This window comes from Geotrypetes seraphini, chromosome 2 (genome assembly GCF_902459505.1).
Source record: "Geotrypetes seraphini chromosome 2, aGeoSer1.1, whole genome shotgun sequence".
NCBI lineage: Eukaryota > Metazoa > Chordata > Amphibia > Gymnophiona > Dermophiidae > Geotrypetes > Geotrypetes seraphini.
Window position 1 is genome coordinate 62,930,276 of NC_047085.1, and position 24,835 is coordinate 62,955,110.

The window sequence follows — 24,835 nt, forward strand, 5'->3', positions numbered from 1 at the left end:
GCCCTGCGGCCGCGCGGCTGCGGCCGCAACCACAGCTGTGGCTGCCTTTAACGCTGTTGGAGACGGACCCAATGACGTCAGGGGTCCGTCTCTGTGAATGCCTGACTGCGCCGCTGAACAGGAATGGAAGCCGCCGCTGTTGATGGAATCCAGGACCAGCAACGGATCACCCCACAGCTCTCCTCCAGTCCGGTAACTGCTCCCCCCCTGATTATTATTCTATATTCTGGTTTGATATAAATTCTTAAAGGGTATACTCACATATTCATAACATTCAGTCCAGTTGTAGATTAGTCCAATATAAGTGCCAATGGGATGTCAGACCACTCCCTCAGCATCATAGCTCATTAGGGTTCAATTCCTCATTCTTCCCGTAAGGCACAACTTCCATAAATTTTCATTTTATATTAATTCTTATCAGAAATACTTTAAATAGTTAAATAAGCTTACGGCCTCTTTTACAAAGCCGTGCTAGCGGCTGCGCTGTGCTGTAGAACCTCATGAAAGTGTGGCAAGTAGACCAGGTAGCTGCTCTACAGATTGCATCTGGCAGGACAGCCTGGGTCTCCGCTCAGGAAGCAGCTACACTTCTAGTCGAATGTACTGCGAATAAGATAGGGGGCTGTTTACTGAGGGCAATGTGGGAAGAAGAATTACCATGCAAATCCATGTGGCAATCAAAGCCTTGGAAACAGGCTTGCCTCGCCTTGAGTGGCTGATCAGCACAAAAAGGTGGTCAGATAGCTGGGAATAATTAGTCTTCTCCAAGCAGTGAAGGAGGACTCTACGAACATCCAGCCTCTGCAGAAACCACCTTCGGTCACAGCAGAACTTCCTTAAATTAAACAAGCAGAAGATGAAAGTGCTATGGTATGATGATCACAACTCAATACCTCACTTAAGAGTTAACCCTATCCTCAGCTGAGAAGCTCATCTACTATAATAGAACGCTAAGCACGCATGCGCACTCCTACCTGCGTGTTCTGTGATTGGTATGTCCGTGGCAGGTAGGAGTGCGCATGCGCGCCTAGGGTTCTGTTTTCCCGTAACGCAGTTCGTCATTGTCGCCCACTCCCCCCACCGCACCCGAACCCCCTTTGATCCTCCAACCCGACCGTCCCACCACTAGACGACCACAAACCTCCAGCAGCACTCCAAACACGCTGCCTTGCGGCCCTCCACCGCCCCGATTTCCTCTGCTGCGTCCCTGATGACATCATCAGAGACATGGCAGAGGAAATCAGGGCAGAAGAAGGCCGCAAAGCAGTGCACCTAGAGCACTGCGGATGCTGCCGGATCCGGGAGGCCCGTCGGTCAACTCGCAATGGGAAGGTCAGTGGGGTCAGCTGCACAGCGGCGGTAGTGGAGGGGGGAGGGGAGATGGAAACATGCTTCTCAAGGGTTATACTGCAAAGGGGGATGAGAGGGAGGCAGGCAGACAGGCTGGCTTCGGAGGGTGGGGATGAGACAAAGTTTGGAAGGCAGCAAGGGGGACATAGGAAGGGGCACTGAGGGCACTATGGACACGGGAAGGAGACACTGGGGGCACTATGGACATGGGATGGATGGGGAAAAAAAAAGAAAGCAGAGCATATCAAAATACACCTTATGAGTTCATTAGTAGAAGGAAAAACTGAAGAGAGATCTGTTCTCCAGTGCTAAAGGGAAGGAGTTGGACGTTTGAATGATATTCTTCTGCAAAGTTTGCGACTAAAGGGAAGGAACAGCTTCAGTATAGAATCCTATGTCTTTGCAATGGAAAATTCTTTTATTTGTTACTTTTTGAAATTTCAGTGGTTTTACTTGAATTGCACAGAGCACTGATTTAATTTGTATTTGAGGAGGATTTTTATGCCTATGAGGATTTTTACCCTGCTGTACATGTCACCTGTCTCTGTAGGGTGGAGGTTGGTATCTGAGGCATTTTCCTCCTCATTTTTCATCTGGGTACTTGTTATAGTGCCCTTGAATTAGTGTTTGTGATACACGTATGTACCTGTTTTGTTTTTGATGACAAGTAAAAGTGTGTTTAGTTATTAATATTAAGCCACACCATCCGGTGGTCACTGGATGCCAGATGATCACTCACTGTAACATCAGAAACACTTTCCTCATTTGTAAGCACCAAGGGCCAGATTCTCAAAACTCATCGTGCATTTGATGATGGATGCTAAACCAGTCCTAGCCAGTTTAGCGTCCAAGTATTTTACCAGCAGATTCTCAGAATCACTCACCGTGCTCTTTTCCATATTTCCTAGCAGCCTCTGATTGTACTATGCAAATGTAGTATTAAAATATTAATAGTAATATTAAAATAGTAGTACGAGGTCATTAATATTAAAACAAACATTCTGGATGATTCTCTAACTGTTGCACTACATTTGCATGCAAAAATTTCTGGCAGGGTTTGAGCTGTCGTAGCCTTACCTTCGATTTGCTTAGGTACTGGGGCTCGACTGCTCAGACCCCACCATAAAATATCCCCAATTAACAAAAAAAACCAAAACCAAAAACAACAACAAACAAACCAAAAAGGACCCCAATTCCTCCCTTCCTCCAATCCTCCCCAGGGTCAGCAGGAAGGATGATCATACCCTCCTGCAGCCAAGGTCCCCCGACAACTGCCTCCCTTAACACTAAAGAATGGCAGGAGGGATGCCTACCCCCTCTAACCAGCAGGCTCACCTTTTCAAAATGGTAAGCCTTCGCTTTCCCAATGTATTCTGGGATGCACATGGGCGGGGCCTAAGGCCCCCCCAGAGCATATATAGTATGATATATGGGGCAAGTAGGTTCAATTATGTGTCCTAACAGTTGTATATTTTATACTAGCTCTGAACCGTTTGGCGAGTTTAAAGTTCTTCTGTTAATTTGCAAGTTCCTTGAATTATTTCAGCTGTGCTGAATAATTACCAGCCCAATTTATCACTTAGATTAGAAGAACGCAATTTTTTTTTTAAACGTGCCTTCAGTTTGTCATGTATGGCTAGCTGAAACTTAGGGGTCCTTTTACTAAGGCGTGCTAGTGCGTCTTAGCACGCTAAATGCTAATGTGTGGCAACGCATCCATTATATCCTATGGATGCGTTAGCACGCATTAGCATTTAGCACGCCTTAGTAAAAGGACCCCTCAGTCACACAGTTTTTCGGTCGCAGGACATTTATTGTGGAATGCTTTAGCTGTTAAACTCAGGTTTATTGGTCATCTTCTGATGTTTCGAAATTAAAAAACAAGTTTAGATTAGCTTTCCTTCCTTTTGATATTACCTGATAAAGGTAGATGTAGAAAAACTTAATTAAAGGGATGAGCCAGAAACAGAATAATCATGCATTATTTTTATTGGCTTTTATTTTTGTTGCAGTTTTTGTTGTTTTCTTTTACATTGAATGCGTATGTGTGACATGAGCCACTTAGATTTCATGATAATGTGGGATAAAATACTTTTTAAAAAATATAATAAATCATCTTCAATTAAATGATAATTGAATATGATTATTGGGAAGACTACATAAGAAATGCAAGCAATGGTGTGGATGGGTTGGGGATAGGGTGTCAGGATTTTAAAGTGACAACAAAATCTGTTTATATACCCTCCCAAATTTTGGCAAAGCTGTAGGCTTGAAGTACTTACTATTCAGCCAGGGACTCATGCTGGCCAACTGGAACTATCTGAATCTCACCTCTGCAACTGCCAAGCACAGGCCAAAGGTACAATTTAATCAAGGCTGAAATCTGGGCAATTCTTTCCCTTTCAGCAATAGATTAATGACAGAAGCACTAAGTAATTTCTATAAAAGGCAACAAAATCTATGTATGTAATCTCTAAAGCAACAAAAATTACAGCTAAAACAGCTAGCGCACCTTAGTAAAAGGACCCCATAATGTGCTTCTGCCTCAGCACAAGGGAGCAGATGTCAACAGTATTATCTATATGTTGTAATTAAAATGGACTTAAAAAACAAACAAACCAAAAAACAAACAAATAAACAAAAAACAACTAGGCAATAAATACCTAAAATTGACCTCTGTAGTAGTGCTACCCAATTCGAATCGATTCAATTTTAAGAAAAATCATCCTCCCGATTTGATGGCCGACCTCTCCCCCCCCTGCCTTCCTAAAGCAGGAGCGGCAGCGCTGCCTCTTGCTGGCCATCCACTGCCGCTCCTGCTTGGGGGCGGGGAGGGTCAATGAGAAAAGCCTGAAAGTTTCCCCAGCTTCCTCGCTCTTACCGACTTAAGCTAATACGGCAGCCTGCAGGAACGCTAGTGCTATAGCGATCCCGGCAGCTGCCCATTATCCTCAGCGGCACGTTCTTTCTGCTACAGTCCCGCCCCTCATCTGACGTCAGAGTCAGGATCGCAGCAATGCAAACATGCCACTGAAGATGACAGCAGCTGCTGCAGGGATCGCTATAGCACCAGCGATCCTACAGGCTGCCATATTATCTTAAAGTAAACACGGGGAAGCAGGCCTTTGTGGTGGGGAGGCAGGCCTGTGCAAAGGGAGGAGGAGGAGGAAGAAGAGTGCAAAGGGAGGAGGAGGAGGAAGAAGAGTGCCTTCGCGGCAGGAGGCAGGCCTGTGCAGAGGGAGGAGGAGGAGGAAGAGTGCCTTTGCGGCAGGAGGCAGGCCTGTGCAGAGGGAGGAGGAGGAGGAAGAGTGCCTGCGCGGCAGGAGGCAGGCCTATGCAGAGGGAGGAGGAGAAAGAGTGCCTTCGCGGCAGGAGGCAGGCCTGTGCAGAGTGAGGAGGAGGAAGAGTGCCTTTGCGGCAGGAGGCAGACCTGTGCAGAGTGAGGAAGAGGAAGAGTGCCTTCGCGGCAGGAGGCAGGCCTGTGCAGAGGGAGGAGGAGGAAGAAGAGGAAGAGTGCCTTCGCGGAAGGAGGCAGGCCTGTGCAGAAGGAGGAGGAAGAAGAAGAGAAAGAGTGCCTTCACGTAAGGAGGCAGGCCTGTGCAGAGGGAGGAGGAGGAAAAAGTAAGAGAGGGGAGGGGAGATGCCAGACCTGAGGTGAAGGGAAGAGAGAGACCAAACCATAAAGATGGGGAGGAAAGCAGGAGAGGTGCTGGACTAATGAAGAGAGGGAGAAAGAAATGCAAGACCACAAGGGGAAGGGTACAATAGTGACAGATACTGCTCCAAAGTAGGTGGGTAGGATGGCAGGAGAGATAATAGGAGAAAGCCTGTACCTGGGGAAGGGGATAGAGAGGTAAGGAAGAGAGAAAGAAGAAGCTGGATACGAGGAGAGATAAGCTGCTGGGCATGGAGGGAGCACAGGAACAGGGACACAAGGGGAACAGTACTGGAGAGGAGAATAAGGACAGGGACACAGAAGAGATATGCTGGATGAAAGGGTAGTTGAGAAAAGGAGAGATGGTGGATCTGTGGATGGTGGGGTCCATTGCTGCAGCTGTGGGGGGATGGAGATGAACAAAAGGAAAGATGCCAGACCTCCGGGGGAGGAAAGGGAAACAGAAGGGGAGGACAGAGATGGAAGATGGATGGTTAGCACGGAGAAAGAAGAAAGAAGGAGAGCCTTATCAGAAGACAACCAGGCCAACTTGGGACCAACATGATTTGAATAATGACCAGACAACAAAAAGTAAGAAAAATAATTTAATTTTCTCTTTTGTGATTACAATATGTCAAATTTGAAATGTGTTTCTTTCCAGAGCTGGTGTTAGACTGCGAACGTGAGCTAAGATTTAACAGAGAGAGGAAAAGTATTTTTTGTTTACACCACAGGACCAGTGTGGGTAGGAGAGGGCAAGGGGGGTGAAGAGGCTATAAAATAAACCCACCAGGATATTTGGAAAAAAACACCCAATTGGGCAGGAAAATCGAATCAAAAAATCAATTCAATAGACTGAATCGAATTGAAATTTTGTTTTCCTGAATCGGGCAGCACTACCGTATTTTCACGTAGATAACGCGCACCCGTGTAAAATGCGCACACCGGTATAGCGCGCAGAAAACTGACATATATATTAAAAAAAATTTGTATACCGCGCACACCCGTATACCGCGCATGCTGCCCCGACTCTCCCGTCGCCGCCCAACTCTCCTTTCGCCCGCTCCGACTCTCCTCTGGCCACCCCGACTCTCCTCTCCCCCTTGAAGTCCTGTCCCCACCCTGAAAGCCTGATGCCCCCCCCGACGTCCGATTCACCCCCCCGCAGGACCGCTCGCACCCCCACCCCGAAGGACAGCTCGTATGCACCCGCACCCCCACCCCAAAGAACCGCTTGCACGTACTCCCACCCGCACCCCCACCCTGAAGGACCGCTCACACCCCGACAGCCTCCCGACCCCCCCCCCATCATGTAGATGCTCCTACCGGTGTCCTGCTGCTTCCTCTTGGCGGTCCCGGCCCTTCTGTGAGCCCTGCGCCTGCGCTGCTTCCTCTTCTGGTGGTCCCGCCCTTTCTCTAACGTCAGAAAAGGGCGGGACCGCTGGAAGAGGAAGCAACGCAGGCGCAGGGCTCACAGAAGGGCCGGGACCGCCAAGAGGAAGCAGCAGGACACCGATAGGAGCGTCTACATGATGGAGGGGGGGGTCGGGAGGCTGTCGGGGTGCGAGCGGTCCTTCAGGGTGGGGGTGCATCGGACATCGGGGGGGGAACTATGTAAAAAAAAATTTGTACAACGCGCTCATGCGTATAACGCGCAAGGTTATGCACGGTTTGTAAAATTGCATATAACGCGCGCGTTATATGCGTGAAAATACGGTACTCTTTAGCATAGATTATTCCAAAAACCTTTGCTCTGCTAGGATGTGTTTCATACTTTTCTATCTAAGTAGCGTCATTAGACAGACTAACCCCAAGTTAATCTTAAACTATTGTAGCCAACCTGGTTGCTTTACTCATTAAGAAGTGCAGTGGCTGCTGTTTTTGCTCTCAGTGATGCTACAGACAAGTAATAAATCATAACAGTGGAGTGCTGCAGGGATCTGTACTGGGATCGGTGCTGTTGAATTTATTTATAAATGATTTGGAAATTGGAACGAGTGAGGTGATTAACCCTCCCTTTTATGAATTACTATGAGCGCTGGAACTTTTACCGCTATGGCCAGTGATAAAAAAATGCTAACGCGGCTTCATAAAAAGGGGGGGTGGGGGTGAAAATTTGCAGATGACACTGAACTAGACTCATCTCATCTCTGTACCCTATCGCCTTAGTCTTTTGCTCCTTGTTGTTAACTGTTATATGTCTTGTTTGCTGACTCTTTTGTATGTTACCATGTAACCCTTTCTGGGCTCCTCAGTGAGGACAAGATATATATCAAACTAAATAAATAACTGTTCAAAGTTGTTAAAACTCATATGTATTGCGACAAGTTGCAGGCAGACCTTAGGAAATTGGATGAAGAAATGTAATGTGGACAAATGCAAAGTGATGCTCATTGGGAAGAATAACCCAAATCGTAGTTAGCAGATGATAGGGTCCACCTTAGGGGTCGGCACCCAAGAAAAAGATCTGGGTTTCATTGTAAATATTACACTGAAACTTTCCACCTAATGAGCAGTGGCAAACAAGATGCTAGGAATTATTAGAAAAGGGATGGTAAACAAAACTAAAGAATGTTATAATGCCACTGTATTGCTCCATGGGGTGACCTCACATTGAGCATTACGTTCATTTCTGGTCCCCATACCTGAAGGAAGATATAGCAGAATTGGAAAAGGTTCAGAGAGCAATGACCAAGATGATAAAGCGGATGGAGCTCTTCTCATATGAGGAAGAACTAAAGAGGTTCCAAACTCTTCAGTTTGGAAAAGAGATGGCTGAGGGAAGATATGATTGAAGTCTACAAAATTCTAAGTGGTGTAGAAGGGGTACAAGTGGATCGATTTTTTTACTCCATCAAAAATTACAAAGACTAGGGACACTTGAAGTTACAGGGAAATACTTTTAAAATAAATAGGAGGAAATATTTTTTCACTCAGAGAATAGTTGAGCTCTGGAACGCATTGCCAGAGGATATGGTAAGAGCGGTTGCCATGGCTGGTTTTAAAAAAGTGTTTGGACAAGTTCCTGGAGGAAAAGTCCATAATCTGCTATTGAGACTAGAGAGTTGCACAGGGACAGAAATTAAACCCGTCCAAGCTGGAATCGAATCCGTTCCCGTCCATCCCCATAAATTTCAGAAGTAGTTATTTCATTTAATTAAGCTGATTAATTAGAGGGTCCAGTAGAAACCCATTTACAAATAAGCAATTGGGAAATATTAATTGGGAAGAATATTTTGTAAATGGGTCTCTGCCAGAGCCTCTAATGTAAAAATAAAATATAAATATTCCAGCTGACAGAAACAGAGACATGATGGCGCGGCTGGGCGGTGCGTCGGAGATCCTCCTTCTTCTGGGCTGGGCTGGACTGGCTTTGAGCATTTGTGTATGCTCAAAGCCTTCTGGTCTCGCTCTCTCCGAGATTGAGAGCGAGACCAGAAGGCTTTGAGCATGCGCAAATGCTCAAAGCCAGTCCAGCCCAGCCCAGACCAGAAGAAGGAGGATCTTCAACGCACCGCCCAGCCCAGGACGCTTCAGAAGAGGGAGGATCTTCGGGCACCGGCACTGGTGCCAAGTCGGGTAAAAGGTGTCATTGACTGCTCGGAGGGGGGGGGGGGGGAAGGAGGATCACGGTGGAGGGGGGCAATGTGAGCGGGGGGGGGGGATGCCGGATCGCTGGGGGGGATGCCGGATTGCCGGGGGGCGCTCGTACAGCGAGGCAAGCTCGGTTTACGAGGCACCAAGTTTGCGAATGTTTTGCTCGTCTTGCAAAACACTCGCAAACTGGTGCACTCGTAAACCGAGGTACCACTGTATAATGCAGTAACAAGAAACCATCTTGGAGTGAGATTTTGAAATATATCTGCAGCTGGACAATTTCTGGCAGACACAATACAAGGCAACAACTGGCAAGAATATTGAACTGGTGAAATTGTGGAGTTTGGGGTGAATGAATTGTTGGGGAGGGTCTCTAAATATGATAGGTGGTGTTGTATGAATGTGATTTATATATTATTGTGTGGTATTAATAAGTTATTATAAGTATGATAAAAAAGTATAATAAAAATATATATATATTTTGAATTAATATTATTGTAGTAAATAGCTTTTTGTGTATGTAAGAAGCATAGGAATGAGAAAACAGGCTAATTATTTGCTATTGACTTTAAGAGAAGGTTGAAAACTTGTTTGTCCAAGCCTTTATGGATTAAGAGGGCTTGGGACTGGCTCTATTATATGAAATCTGTAAAAGGGTATGTTATCCTGGTTTTCAATGTTAGGTTTTGTGTATGTATTTTATTATGTGTGTTGCACTTCTCCCTCTGTATTCGTGGGGGTTAGGGTTAGAGCCGGCCCGCGAATATGGAGAAAAAGCAAATAACTATTTCTATGTACTTGCCCAGACTCTCCTCAGCTTTGCACTCTTCGCAACCCGCCTCTGTGATCTGTGCCGTGCTCTCTCTTTTTCTCATCTCAGCAGTTGTTTAAAAATCCAAGTGTTTCTAATTCCCCCTTGTGCCGCAGAAGGGGAGAAAGGGAAGCAGGGGGGAGAAAGCTTCGCTGTTTGTCGTGTGCGCCTCAGCCCTGTTCCTTGAGAAACCTGTCCATCAAGTGGGTTACCACGATGAACAGGGTGGTGCCAGGGATGGCTGCTGGTCAATCAGAAGAGATACTTGACAATCTGAGCTTTCTATATGTCAAAGGAATGAGTAACAGCATGCCGTCCGATAGCCAGGCCAGGGAAAAGTAAGTTTATTGCTGTGGACACAGGACCGGGGCGGGGGAAGCCATCAGAACAAAAACCGCGAGTGTAGAAATCGCAAATACGGAGGGAGAAAGGCATTTTGTTTCTTGCCTCATTAATAATTGGGTTACAAATTAAAATATTTTGGCTAGAAATGAACATGACATGTAGTTTGAACAAAGATAGTTCTAAAACAAACTTATTTCTACAACTGCGAAACTAAGTTAATAATCACACTCTAGAAATTGAGTGTGAAAGGCACTTTATCAGTACAATATTGATTAAATATGGTAATAGATATTAGACATTCTTAGCATAAGAAATTATTGCTAAAGCACTGACCTGCTATGGCCCTTGTCTGCAGGAAAGATGCGAATAGATTTATCAAAACTAGCAGACACAAATTCTTTCCCTGTGGGGGAATAATCCACATCCAGGACTGCAGACACATGATCCATATGCACCATTACAGGCGTGTCAAGGAAACGCATGTCAAAGGTATACAAGCTACAAAAGAAAAAAAAAAAAAAAAAGAGAGACATTTTTCTGTTAGTGAAGAAAATGAAACTAGAGTTATTTAACAAACAACTTGCAAGTCTTTCATAAGAAACAAGTTTACAAGCCATTATATACAAATTCAAAAGTATTTTCAACAATTTGTTTAAAAGAATAAAGTTCTACTAGTTTACTGGGGATAATTTCTTAACAGAGAGGCTAAAACATTTTTAAAAAGCATCAGTTTTATAAAGGCAACATAGATACCTATGTGCCTGCATAAAACAACCCCCCCCCAGGGCTCTTTTTACGAAGGCGCAGTAGCGTTTTAGCGTGTGCTAAACTGCCAGCTGCGCTAGCCGCTACTGCCTCCTCTTGAGCAGGCGGTTGCTTTTCGGCTAGCGCGGGGGTTAGCACGTGATTAAAAGTCGCGCGCTTTAAAGCCACTACTGCGGCTTCATAAAAGGAACCCATAGTAGCACCCAAATTCTTTTTTTTTTTCCAGGTTTGCATCTGCTTTCTAGGTATAAATGTGTACACATGTGCATTTCATCTTTACCCCAGCATAGCCCAAACTACACCCCTGGGATTAACTTCACACAGACTGTTTAAAAGTAGATGCAACCTTTCCATGCACTTTTTTTATTCATGTATACCCCATGTACAATTTTTTAAGATAAATTTTCCTTTTAAACATGATTTACACATGGAAAATGTTCTGTAAAATTTGCCTTATGTGCAATAGTGTCCAGCATTTCATAGAGGGCTCAAGTCACCCAAATCCACTGTGGCCTCTGAAGAGCAATTAGTGGAAAAATACACAAATACCAACAGTCATAAAGTAGGATATTTGGGAGATATTTAACTCATACTTTGTTTTCTGTCAACATGCATTATCATTTATCTTCAGATATGAAGAAATAGAACACATTAGTAGGGAAAAGAGGCACTGAGAGACAACAACAAAATGCAATGGTTCTTAAGCACCAAGAACCAGTGTCCATGTTTATTAGTATAAATTATTAAAATATTCCCTAAGCCTTGAAAAAATGATTTTCAGAAGGATCAACCATGTCCCAGTAGTGCCTAATACAGTGCTCAGAGGCATCCATTTATCCTTGTGCATATTTTGTCTGCCTCTGACAGCTCCAGGCTCAAATATATTTACTCTTACTCAAGGCTGATCAAAGTATGAGCAGGACTGGTTTTGCAGCCTTGGGCTCCCATTATATAATGTTTTAAAAACATTTGTTATACATATTTGTTATAAATACCCAACCTTGTTTCTGTTTCGGGGGGGGGGGGTGGGGAATTAGGGGATGACGCCTTGGGGGAACAGGGAACGGGGAATTATGGTGTCTGGTAGTTGCTGTGAAGGATACACTGCACAACAAAGTTTTTGCTTCCTGAACACTGCTGGGTGTTTCTTATAGAATTTTGGGTGCTGATCATGAATATTACATCAAAAATTACCCATCACGTACCATTTCAGAGAAATCTTCAATTTTGTCGTGATTTTTTCTTATATTTGGATGCAAACAATTTTTTCTCCCATAAGTGTCTTATCAACAACGGTTTGTGCCGCCTGGGTATGTCCATGCATAAAATCTAGCCAGGTTGGAAGCTGTTTTATGGAAGATGACATCCTGGGCATGTCTGGGCAGGTCTGAACGAGCTTGCGCTGTCTCACCATGCTATAATGGTGGCTTCCATACACCGATCCTGCTCATTTGGTTAATATAGATAGTCCGTGTGTGTATATAGTATCAGTATAGTAAAGTATAGTAGTATAGTAGCTGTAGCAATATAACAGTAAGTAAGCTTGATGCTATAGACGTTTTGGTGTCGGGCAATATGTCTCGTCGGTGTCGTAACAGCCGCGACACATTCTGCTATATCTGTGGGGAATATACACTTACGCCTCAGAGACGTTCGATGACTGCCCTTGTAAAGAAAGCCTATCATCTGTATTTTGGCTGCAAAATAGGTGATCAAGACAAGCAATGGGCGCCTCACATTTGCTGTGCGACATGTGCTGTTAGTCTGAGAGCCTGGCTCAGAGGTACTCGAAAGACGATGCCATTTGCTGTTCCGATGATATGGCGAGAACAGAAAGACCATGTGACGGACTGTTATTTCTGTTTGACTAATGTGTCTGGTTTCTCTGCCAAAAACAAGAAGTCAATTGAATATCCTAATCTGCCTTCAGCAATGAGACCCATGCCACATGATGACAGTCTTCCAGTTCCGAAACCACCAGAGGATTGGACCTTAGACGAACCAGATGAAGAAACTGCAGTGCAGGGTTCTAACAGTGACATTGACCCGGATTTTGAACCATCCTCATCAGGCGATCCACATCTGATAACACAGTCCGAATTGAACGATTTGGTCAGAGATTTGGGTCTGTCAAAAGCAAAAGCTGAGCTGCTAGGTTCGAGACTGCAGGAATGGTGTTTGCTATCACCAGGTACGAAAATTTCTGTGTTTCGAGACCGGCATCATGATATAACCAAATTTTTTGCACAAGTCGACAGTCTCTGTTTCTGTTGTGACATTGAAGGATTGTTCTCGGTCTTTGGTTGTGATCACAACCCGGAAGAGTGGCGTCTTTTCATTGATTCGTCAATGTTAAGCCTGAAAGCTGTTCTGTTGCACAATGGCAACGTTTATCCTTCAGTACCTGTTGGCTATGCAGCACATATGAAAGAAACATATGAGAATATGGAAATGTTACTAAAGTATGTCCAGTATACCAGGTATAACTGGAATATCTGTGGAGACCTCAAAGTCGTTGCTCTGTTACTAGGATTGCAGCTTGGCTATACAAAGTACTGCTGTTTCATCTGCGAATGGGACAGCCGAGACAGAGAGTCGCACTATTCTAGAAAGAACTGGCCACTCCGTAAAAAGTTAGTTCCAGGACAGAAAAATGTAGCACATGAATCGCTTGTTGACCCGACAAAGATATTTTTGCCTCCTCTTCACATTAAACTGGGACTCATGAAGAATTTTGTGAAAGCAATGAACAAGGAAGGGGAAGGTTTTCGTTATTTAAGACAGATGTTCCCAAGAATAACTGATGCCAAGATCAAAGAGGGTATTTTTGTTGGCCCCCAGATCAGACATGTTATGAGTGACAAGCGATTTGAAGATCTGTTAGTTGGGCCGGAAAAAATTGGCTGGAAAGCCTTGAAAGACGTTGTTGACAATTTTCTGGGCAATTACAGAGCCCCAAACTACATTCAGCTGGTAGACAAACTTCTCAAAGCATACAAGAGAATGAAGTGCAATATGTCACTCAAGATTCATTTCCTCCATTCACACTTGGACTTCTTCCCCGCAAATCTCAGTGCTGTGAGTGACGAGCACGGTGAAAGGTTTCATCAAGACATAGCTACGATGGAGAAACGATACCAGGGCAATTGGAATCCGTCAATGCTTGCCGACTATTGTTGGATGCTACAACGTGATGCACCAGACACTGAATATAAAAGAAACTCGGGAGCAAAACACTTTTAATTCTGTTTCATTTAGTCGCTTGTGCGAAACGTAAACTTGACTATATATTTTATTGTCAGTAAACATAAAAATGTCTATTTCTCATAGTTCTTACGTGATGCAGTAAAACCAAAACCATATTTGAGCATACCAAGTTGGTACCTGTCATAATCACCAAAAACTTTTCAGGAATCAAGACTTAACCAAAAAATTGTTGTGCAGTGATATCAGAGTTCAGTCCTCCATGGTACATAGTTTCTATTGTAAAATCTTTATTGTATTTTGGTCTGTATTATGGTTCTACCTGTTTAATAAAAAAAGATTTAAACATAAAAAATAGGAGCCAGAGCCAAAGGAGGATAATTTGTAAAAGTTACATCAGGTATCCCCAAAGCAACCTCATCTACTCTTTATCTCCTCTAGAAATTACCAGATATCTTCCTGTAAAATGTTTTTTGTAATTCTTTTGTAATCCGGCAGAAAAGGGCCACGGCCCATCAAGTCTGCCCACTCCAATGACCCACCCACCTAACTTCTTCCCCTAAGAGATCCCACATGCCTATCCCATTTTTTCTTAAAATCCATGTTGATGGGGATCACGTAGATTCTCCTTCAGGATCGTATCTAATTTATGTTTAATTAGTGTTTCCATAAGTTTACTCACTATTGATGCAAGACTCACCGGCCTGTAATTCGCAGCCTCCGTCCTGCATCCCTTTTTGTGGAGTGGAATGACGTTAGCTGTTTTCCAATCCAACGGGACTCTTCCTGTACTTAGGGAAAGATTGAAGAACGCGGATAACGGTTCTGTCAGGACATCACTCAACTCTCTAAGCACCCTGGGGTGTAGATTGTCTGGTCCCATGGCTTTGTTCACTTTGAGTCTTTATAGTTCACAGTAGACTCTGCTGGGCGTAAACTCAAAATTCCAAAACGGGTCTTCCGAGCTTTCCCTTGTCTGCAACTGTGGACCAGACCCTGGCGCCTCGCAGGTAAAGACTGAGCAGAAGTATTCATTTAGTAGTTCGGCTTTATCGGAATCCGATTCTACATAATTCCCGTCTGGTTTCCTAAGGCATACTATCCCATCTGTGTTTCTTTTTCTGTCACTAATATACCTGAAGATGGATTTATCCCCCTTCTTAATGTTCTTTGCTAGATTCTCTTCTATTTGGAGTTTGGCCTCTCTGACTGCTGTTTTGACAGCTTTAGACTTGGCCAGATAGTCTTCTTTTGTCTCCCTTTTTCCTGACTGTTTGCAGGAGATAAATGCTTTTTTCTTCTTTTTAACGAGGTCCGAGATCTCCGCAGTGAACCACTGAGGTTTATTGTTTCTCCGCTATTTGCTTACTGTTTTTATAATGTAATGTATCACTGCAACAAAAGTTTAAACCCTCTTATTTTATTTCTACTTTCAAAAAATATACACAAGTACTACACTTGAATGGCAATCGTCATGGCAAATAGAAAAAATACAGGAAGGAAAAATAAACACACAAAAAAAAGAGAATTATCTGTACACTGTCCATTTTGAAATCTAAACTGCACAACGAAGGAACAGAGAATAATAAATAAAGGAAATAAACAAGAAGCAATCGATGGGCTATTATACTGATTAAAGGTACATAATTAATACTGAAACAAACAAATGGACTAAGCTATACAGATCAGGTTGGTGAAGTCCATTATTTGTGGGTTAAGCAAAAATTTTGTTACACACAAAAAAAAGTAAGCTGAGGTTAGCCACCCTCTCCAACATGTTTAACCTTATAATACCAACCCAAACATTTGCAAGGAAACTTCAACAGGAAATGGGCCTCTAAACTGTTTGGACTCTAGATCTCATAGTAATATCGTATATGACAGCAGATAAAAGACCTGCACAATCCATTGAGTCTGCCCAAGATAAACTCGGAGCATTTGGTATGATGCAATGTAACATATGCATCTGGCCTTGCTATATGCAAGGCACACAGACCCTAGAAACATGCCTGGCAGTGGTCTTATCCCCCAACTAATGGAGCTAATGGAGTCCAAGCCCCACTTCAGCCCATCCAGATCTGTCTAGCCATAATCAGGGTACAGACCATAGCAGTATGCCTGGCACTGGTCTTATTCCCCAATTACCAGAGTTGCTGTCTAAGCAACACTAAACCCCTCTTTTACTAAGGCGCGCTAACCGATTTAGCACACGCTAAATGCTAACATGCGTTAAATTGGGTGGCGCGCCTGAAAAGGACCCCTAAGTTTGTTTTGATTCTTTTCTCTTTCCACATAAAATTCCTTTGCGCTTATCCCATACCATTCAAAAGCCCCAACCCCACGCGCCTGGTATAATTTTCATTCTTTTAGTACAGCTACTAAGGCTCCCTCTAAATTAGACATCAGTCACTGCTTCAAGTTCAGGTTTTCTCCAGACTCATTCATTGTCACTTCCTGGAAAATTCTATTAGATTACATTTTTACAAGAAATGTCCATTATCTGCAGGAAATTAACTTGTTTTTCTCTACAGATACATTATCATTCCTAGTCATTAATACATTTTTTTTTTAAACTCTGAAAATCTACTTAGCAAGTGATAGCATTCGAACCACATCAAATCAAAAACTGCATACTCTTCTCTACTAAAAGGACAATGTCTCCATGGGAAATGTCCAAAAAGCCATTCTAAGGAAAAATAAAGGCTTCACCTTGAAGGAGAAAGTATATCTTACCTGCTATTTTTTTTTCCTTTAGTCCCACCAGATCAATTTAGGACCTGTGGGTTATGTCCATCGACAAGTGGATAGAGATTAAGATGGAAAAAAAAAAAAAAACCGATTCTGTTTGCTTTGCCCTGAAATGCCACTATGCAGCATGAGCTCATCAGTATTTTAAATGGCAAAAGATTACTTTTTCTAATGAACCAAAACATTACTATACATATCTCTAGCCCAAGAAAACCCCAGAAGGTTAATTTCCAACATTGTTATTTTCCGTTTAGGAGGATGTTGTATGATATATAAACTAAGCCACAACTATGCCTGTCCATAATGGTAGATTATAGATAGATTTGATTTCCTTTAAAAAGCTGATGACCATTATAACGTGGACTAGATCATGGTTGATTAATTACCTTATATATGTTTCAACGTATTTTTTATACAGAGATTTTGTGGATATTCATGAATATTTGTTATTATTTTAACGAATCATCAAAATAAAGAATAAAAGAAACAAAACAAAAAAACAACCCAGAAGGGGAAATGGGGAAGCAAGAGGTAGGGGACTTGGACTCTGCCAAGTATTTTCCAAAGTGATTTTCCTCTTCCGTATCCTTTTATTGTATGCAGAGAGGAAGGTTAGATTTTGCTTAACCACTGAACTCTGGCTTTGAAGCTCCTTTGATCTGATCGGACAAGGACCTATGAGGTGTAGCAACTGAAATATGTTTCAAGTAATTCTGAGATATTAAAAGCCATTATGGGCTAAGCCATTGGTCTTCGGATTCTTTCTTGTAGTTTTTCTTGCAGGAATATAATATATACGATTAATTGGAGGAATATTCTCAGATGTGTTGAAATTTTCCCCTATCAGATACCTTTTAAAGGCATCCATAGGAGTTATTACCAGGGACTCTGGAAAATTTTAAAGACGTAATTTCAGTCTATGATTTTAATTCTCTACCTGTCCAATTTTCCTATTTAATAACATTCTACATTTAACAATACCCATTGTTAGATCTTGAAGTCCCTTTATATTACTTTTAACTGAGTTCAGTTCAGAGATAAATTCTTCTTTAGTCCCATCAACTTTTTTGACCAGATTATCCACAGAACTTATAAGGGCCGCAACATCTTGTGAAAATTTAGTCACTGATGACGAGCTTCAAGAGAGCTTTCCAAATGCTCTCTAAAGTTGCCATCGCAGGCTTCACAAGAAAGGCTAGACTCTAATAGGGCACTGGTCTTTGACTTAAGGGCCACTGCTTGACCAGACTGCTGGGCATGATGGACCATTGGTCTGACCCAGCAGCAGCAATTCTTATGTTCTTATGAAAGAAAACTCAGGAATAATGGGCATAAGAGAAAGTTGAAAGAGGATAGGCTCAGAAGTAACCTCAGAAAATACTTTTTCTCAGAAAGAATGATGAATACGTACATCTTCTGGTGGAGATGATGCGACTGAAAGCTATATTTGAATTCAAGAAAGCTTGGGACAAGTACATTGGATTATCTAAGGCAGTGTTCTTCAACCGTCGGTGCATGGTGGGATCGATGCAGTGTTATCTTTGGGCTGGCTCCCTCTTTCTCACTGCCACAATGCTCAAAGCCACGGGCAGCAGCTACTACACGCGTCCTGCGCCTGAACCGGAAGCCTTCTCTCTGATGTCATAATGTCAGAGGGAAGGCTTCCAGATGAGGCACAGGACGCATGAGGAGCTGCTGCCCATGGCTTTGTGCATTGCATCAATGAGGAAGAGGGGGCCGGCCTGAAGATAACACTGAGGGCTGCATAAAATGGTCAGGTGAGAGCAGGCCAGAAGGTAAGGCATAGCATGGAGGGAGGGAGACAACAAAGGTAGAGGGAATAATTTTATTTTTGAATTTAGTGATTAAATTGTGTCAATTTTGAGAATTTACATCTGCTGTCTGCATTTTGCACTGTTCAGGAAGAAATGCATTTGTTTCTTTTTCTCTCATGTTGTACTGCATGCAGAGTCTTGCATCTTAGGGTTTGTATATTAGTACTTCTATTTTTTGGTCCCGTATTTACATAGGGGTTATCTGTGCTCTGGTAGGAATGAAGGTTGAGAATCATACAGTGTGCTTTGTGTAGTTTAATTTTGTGGTTAACCATTATGTGTTGTTAATAAGAATATATTGTGTGTATATATGAAAAATTAATAGAAAAAATAGTGTTACAATTAGTACTATTATGGGGGCAGGGTCTGGGGTGGAGATGGGCGGGGTCTGGCCCACGACTTAACCCAGTAGTCTTCAACCGCTGATCCGTGGACAGGTGCCAGTCCACAAAATAATTCTTTTATTTCTGTCGGTCCATAGGTGTAAAAAGGTTGAAGAACACTGATCTAAGGGAAAGGAAGGGATAGTAGATGGCATGAATGGGCAGACCATATGGTCTTTATCTGCCTTTCTTTTTCTCCGTTTCTATGTCTGCTGGAAAACAGTGATCATAACATGATCAAATTTGACTTAATAACTAGAGTGAATTCATTAAGAAAACAGAGGGTAGCAACATTTAATCTTCAAAAGGGAGACTACAATAAAATGAGGAAAATTATTTTAATAAAATAGTTAAAGAGATAAGCCAATTTAGGACTTAAAATCACGCATGAGTACTGCTTAAAAATGTCATCTTGGAAGCACAGACCAAATGTATTCCACATATTAATAAAGGTGGAAAGAGAAACAAACAACAGCTTGTATGGTTAAAGGGAGAAATTAAAAAGGTTATTAAAGCCTAAAGAACATTCTTCAAACAATGGACAAAGGATCCTTAAAAAAAAAAAACAAGAAGCAACATAAATACTGGCAAGTTAGATCTAAATCACTGATAAAAGCAGCTAAAAGAGAATATGAAAAGAAACTCGACACAAAGGCATAACATAAGAACATAAGCAATGCCTCTGCTGGGTCAGACCTGAGGTCCATCGTACCCAGCAGCCCGCTCACGCGGTGGCCCAACAGGTCCAGGACCTGTGCAGTGATCCTCTATTTATACCCTTCTATCCCCCTTTCCAGCATCGTAAAAACTTTTTCAGGTATATTAGAAGTAGAAAGCCTGTGAGAGAATCTGTGGGACTATTAGTTCATCAAGGAATAAAAAGGGCTCTGAGAAAGGGCTAGGCCATAGTGGAGAGACTGAATTAATTCTTTGCTTCAGTCTTTATTGAAGACAATATAAGAGATCCAGTTGTACCAGAAATGGTTTTCAAGGGTGATGATTTTGAGGAACTGAAAGAAATCTCAAAGAATCTGGAAGATGTACTGAGCCAAACCTACATATTGTAAAGGAGCAGTAAATCACCTGGACATAATAACATAAGAATAGCCTTACTGAGTCAGACCAAAGGTCCATCAAGCCCAGTAGCCCATTCTCATGGTGGCCAATCCAGGTCACTAGTACCTGGCCAAAACCTGGATGGTATATACCCCAGAGTGCCGAAAGAATTCAAACATGGTTGAAGGTGGCTCTTCTTCAGGTTGACAATCCAGCCCAGACCTTATAGGGTCATCAGGATGGTCTGAACCACTTGCTCAGCTTCCTCTCTCTCGAGGGAGCTCTGATGAGCCAGTCGTCCAAGTAAGGGTGGACAAGCCAACCCAATTTGTGAAGATAGGCCACCACCACAACCATCAGTATGGTAAAGATTCCGGGGGGGGAGGGGTAAGACTCTAGCTAGCCCAAAAGGGAAAACAATGAAATAAAAATGCTATTTCAGGACATGAAAACGTAAAAGTGCCTGTGATCCAGAAATACTAGAATGTGTAGGCAAGCCTTCATCGAGAGCCACCAGGAAATCCCCTGGCTGCACTGAAGCAATGACTAACTGAAGGGTCTCCATTCGAAAATGAAGTACTTTGAGAGCTGCATCGACATATTGAGGTCCAGGATCGGCCTCTAATCTTCTGAACCCTTCATGGGCACAACAAAGTATATGGAATATCTGCTGGCTTCCGAGACTCCGTCTAATACCCGTTCGATTGTCTGAATGTCTAGCAACCTCTGAAGGGTCGCATGGATCTGGGTAGTCCTCTCTGGCTGGCCCGTCAGAAAGTCTATGAACCAGGCAGAGAGGAGATGGGCAAACTCCAGCTTGTAGCCATCCCTGATAACTTCCAGAACCCATTTGTTGGTTGTGATAGCTTCCTACGCTTCCAGAAGTCCTGTAGCCTGCCTCTGATTTTGCATGGAGAGGCTGGAGAGCTGGTGTCATTGCTACTTTTTGGGTTGCCCACCCAGGACTGGGGGGCAGAGCCCTGGGATTTTCTATTCCCAGAGAATCTCTGTCGTGGCTCTGAAATGATCTCTGGGAAGAGGATCCAGGGGAGAAAAGACGTGAATGGTGTGAGCCTCAAAAGGACCCCTGGGCCTGTCCTATAGAAGTTCTGGGCCTGCTATCCGGGAGTGACTTCGGACAGCAGTCCTGGACGCTAGCCACAAGGTCATCCAACCCCTGGCCAAACAACATATTGCTTCTGAAAGGAAACCTGCTGAGTGTGGCTTTAGACGTGGAATCCCTAGCCCAATGTCTGATCCACAAAATTCTGCGTGCAGATACAGAATAAGCTGAGACCTTGTCCATTACCTTTAGCAGATCATACAGAGCAACTGCTGGGAAGGTGGGTCTGAAGGTGCTCCTCTTGGGCTACGCAATTTAGACTGGCATGCACGAGCCATGAAGTCAAGGCCTCAAATTGCCTTTTCAGCAACATGTCTAGTCTGCGGTCCTACTAATATCCTTGAGCACCACACCACCCTCTCTGGATAGGGACATGCGCTTGGTTACCTGAGCCACCAGAGAGTAAAACATCTGCTGGAACTCCTGGTCTATACAAGTTATTTGGATATGGTCTTAGGGTTCTCCCAGTGCTCATAAATAAGGACCTTCATGTCAGAATGCCATGGGAAGGCAGTAGACAGAACATATCCCGCTGAGTAAAGAATATTGGGTAGTAGGCAGGGGGGATCAATTTTGATCTCCTTCAGAGATTCAATGAGAAGATCTATCAGAGCAGCAAACTTGAACAGCCTGCGAACTGAGAGGTCCTCATCCTGGTCTGCAGCAGCACTCGGACCCTGATCCACTACACCCAGGGTCGCATCATCTCTGACTGAAGCTTCACTCCAGGTGATCCCGTCCGACCAACAGCCAAAGTATGGAGGAATCACAGGTATCCTTAGAGACACAAATGCAGAATTACAGGGAGGCTGCACAGATGTTCGCTCTCCAGAAGATACACCAGCGCCATTCACATAGGCTTGTCAGAGCAAGTTCACAAAGTCAGGCATAGAGGACCAAGAACCCCCTTCAAGAGGAGGGTTAGAGGGCTCTCTTCTCGCTTTGGGGCCATCGGCGTCCTTACTAAGCACTGGCACTGCACTACGGGACTCAGACAGAGCAAAATCATCTCCCAACCATTCCACCAGTAATTTTGCAGCATTAATAATATGGTCAGAGGCTGAACCCGAGATCCTCACCTCCCCAGCCTGTGTGGCAGAACACGTAGCATAAAGGCACTCTTCTGGTGCCCATATGACACAAACTTCATATGAATTCATGTTATTGGAGCATGAGGACTCCATTCGTGGTGGTTAGAATAAAAAAAATGAGTCTTTTTGAAGAAGTCCAAGAACTTAAAATTTCAATCAGGAAAAATCCAAGATGGCCGCCACCAGAATTTCCCGCTGAAAAAATGGCTAGACAAGTTTCAAGTTTATTATAAAATTTGATTAATCGCTTATTCCAGAGGACCATAAAACCCAGAGATTTTAGGATTTTGAGGGTGGGAGAACATGGCTACAAGTTATCACCAGAAAAACAGCAAATTCAGACCCTCCCTCCCAAACTGCCTTGTGGGCTGTGACAGCCCTTCACATAGACCAGATGCTGGGAAGATGTGCTGCAGCCTGTCACAGTTCCTCTCAGGGTAGCTGGAATTTAGGAGAGGACCTCTGCCACCAGGAAAGCTGCTTCTTCTGACTCTTCAGCTGCCAGTCGGGCCACAGACATACTGAGCCTTAACCCCCCGAAACAAGAATCCAAATGCCACAAAGAAGGGGGAGGAAAGTGTAGCAGACACCATACGTGCTCAGAAGAAATGCAACTGGTGCCCGTACAGCTTGCGCTAGCACTCCTGATCAAGTCAAAGAGTGAGCAAGCAGAAGGGGAAATCCCTGAGCTCCAGTTCAGGCAGGCTGGCTAAACAGGTCCCCGCAGGATCCACCTCTCAGCTGCAGACCTAAGTCTGCTGCTCTCACGCAGGCTACACAGTCCCTGGAGCTGAACAGGAACACAAATCCTGCAAAAACCCGCATAAAATACCTGAAAAACAAAAAAGAAGACAGAGCAGGTAAAAGTTGCTCCTGCAGGTTCGCTTACATAAGAAATATCACTGGGGGTAACGGAGAGTGGGAAGAAAGAGGTGCTGAAAACAGTGATCAGTATCTCCTGCAACGGACTCGCAGGAGGAAGACCATCCCTATTGCACTGGAAATCTTCATTAGGCATATCTGAAAACAACTGATTTTTGGCCCTTGAGCACTGGCGTTTGATATCCCTGCTCTAACTACCAGGCTATTCCTGCTTACGGTAATCCACTGGTGAAAAATATTAGATCAGTATTGGTAACCTAAGGAATATCAAAGATAGCTGTACCAGTCAGAGCAGAGAGGCATTTTAAATAGTTTTGCTGTGTTATTTTCATGGTTTACAGTATAAATTCAGGGCACTGGCTATTGCAAGTCTGAGGCAATAAATGGTATGTAATCCTGTGTATCTACCAGGATGACCCAGCACAGATGTGAACCTTTAAAATAGCTCTGATGTGTCATCTTAGTAGTTGCTCAGGATTACGTACTGTTTATAGCTGAGCTGAGACCTGATATAGCCAATATCCTGCAATTTTATCCTGTAAAATCACTAAAATAACACAGCAGAGCTATTTTAAAAGATCTCTGTCTGTTTCACACTTGGCACATATCCACACAATATAATGGCCACTAAGGATTGTAAGGCTCATTAATTTAATGGAAAATACCATATACCCCCTGCTTATCTCTGACTTTCCCTTAACTTTGACTCTGCTGTTATAAACTTTTCTAATGTTTATTGTCTCCTTGTCCTATAGAGTATTCTTTTCTTTAAAATTAGTCTATAAACCACCTTACTGCACTTGCTTAAAAAGGCGGTATAGTAGTACCAAACTAAATAAACCTCTTTGCTTCTCCCATTTAGATACATATTTTGATTCAGTTCTTGCCTTTCCATTACCAGGCCAGTTATATTCAGGTATGATAGTTCCCTGTTCCAGAGGACTTACAATGTTTGGGCCTGATTTACTAATGTGCATCAACATGTTATGTTCAATCAATTTTTATCGATGATAAACCAAAACAATCAAAAATATACAGCAAGATCATACCATAAGTACACTAAACAAGAGGTCAGCAGAACGTAAAAACACAGTAGTATCATCACATTTTAAAGTATCAAAATTAACTCCGATCCCCCACCCTTTGTAACCGTTCCAACCCCCCCCCGTAACAAGGGTTTGAGTTCATGAACAACCACCTCCCCCCCCCCACGAAACCTCTCAGGCCCCCCTACCCCCTACCGTCCATCCCACCGAGATGAAGAGTAAGTGATTGCTGCAAAACGTCTCCCAAATAGTTAAGAATCTCCTTCCAAAAGCCTGTTATTTTAGGACAATACCACAAGGCGTGTATAAAGGTATTGGAGGCCTCCTTACAGCATACGCAAAGAGCCAATGAAATCCCACCCATTAAATAAAGTTGATGTTGAGAAACATAAGCTCGATACATTATAAGGAACTGACATTCCTTCAGTTCCGCTAATACCACTCAATGGGGCATTGCACAAATAAGACGGAGAAATTCACCTTCTGGCAAGACTGCTCCCAAATCCGTAGACTATCTATACAGCAGCCCTAGAAACCGCCTCGGGGGCAACCCCTGAACCAGTTTTCGATAAAGCAGGGAAATGGACAACTGATCCACTTCCTCAAGAGAAAATAACCCTTTCAAACAGGGAACTGCAGTGCCTGATAGAGAATCCCGGGGTAAGGACCTAATATAATGATCTAGCTGTCAATAGGAAAACATCACCAGCCAAGAAACCCCCTCTCCACCTAAGAAACCCAACGGATGCAACATTCCCTCCTCCGTGAGAACATGATGAAGCAGTGTGAAACCGTGCCAAGCCAAATGTTGAGAAACTGCAGATTCCTTTCCAGGACTTTTGTCCTGGAATGGAATCCATTACCCTGGAGTGGCAAAAGACTTCTACATTGGGGGTCAAATCCCCCCCCCCCCATGGACAAGATCCTTCCAACAGTCCCTAGCC

At 43.5% G+C, this 24,835-nt stretch overlaps 1 protein-coding gene across 1 annotated transcript in view; it reads right to left on the reverse strand.

The window, feature by feature from the left end:
* DCAF13 (DDB1 and CUL4 associated factor 13) overlaps nucleotides 1-24,835 on the reverse strand; it is a 148,378-nt gene that overhangs the window by 82,179 nt on the left and 41,364 nt on the right. Inside the window, exon 8 of the mRNA XM_033933398.1 lies at nucleotides 10,092-10,256. Within this exon, the coding sequence (XP_033789289.1) occupies nucleotides 10,092-10,256 (165 nt within the window). The remainder of the gene's footprint in view (nucleotides 1-10,091; nucleotides 10,257-24,835) is intronic.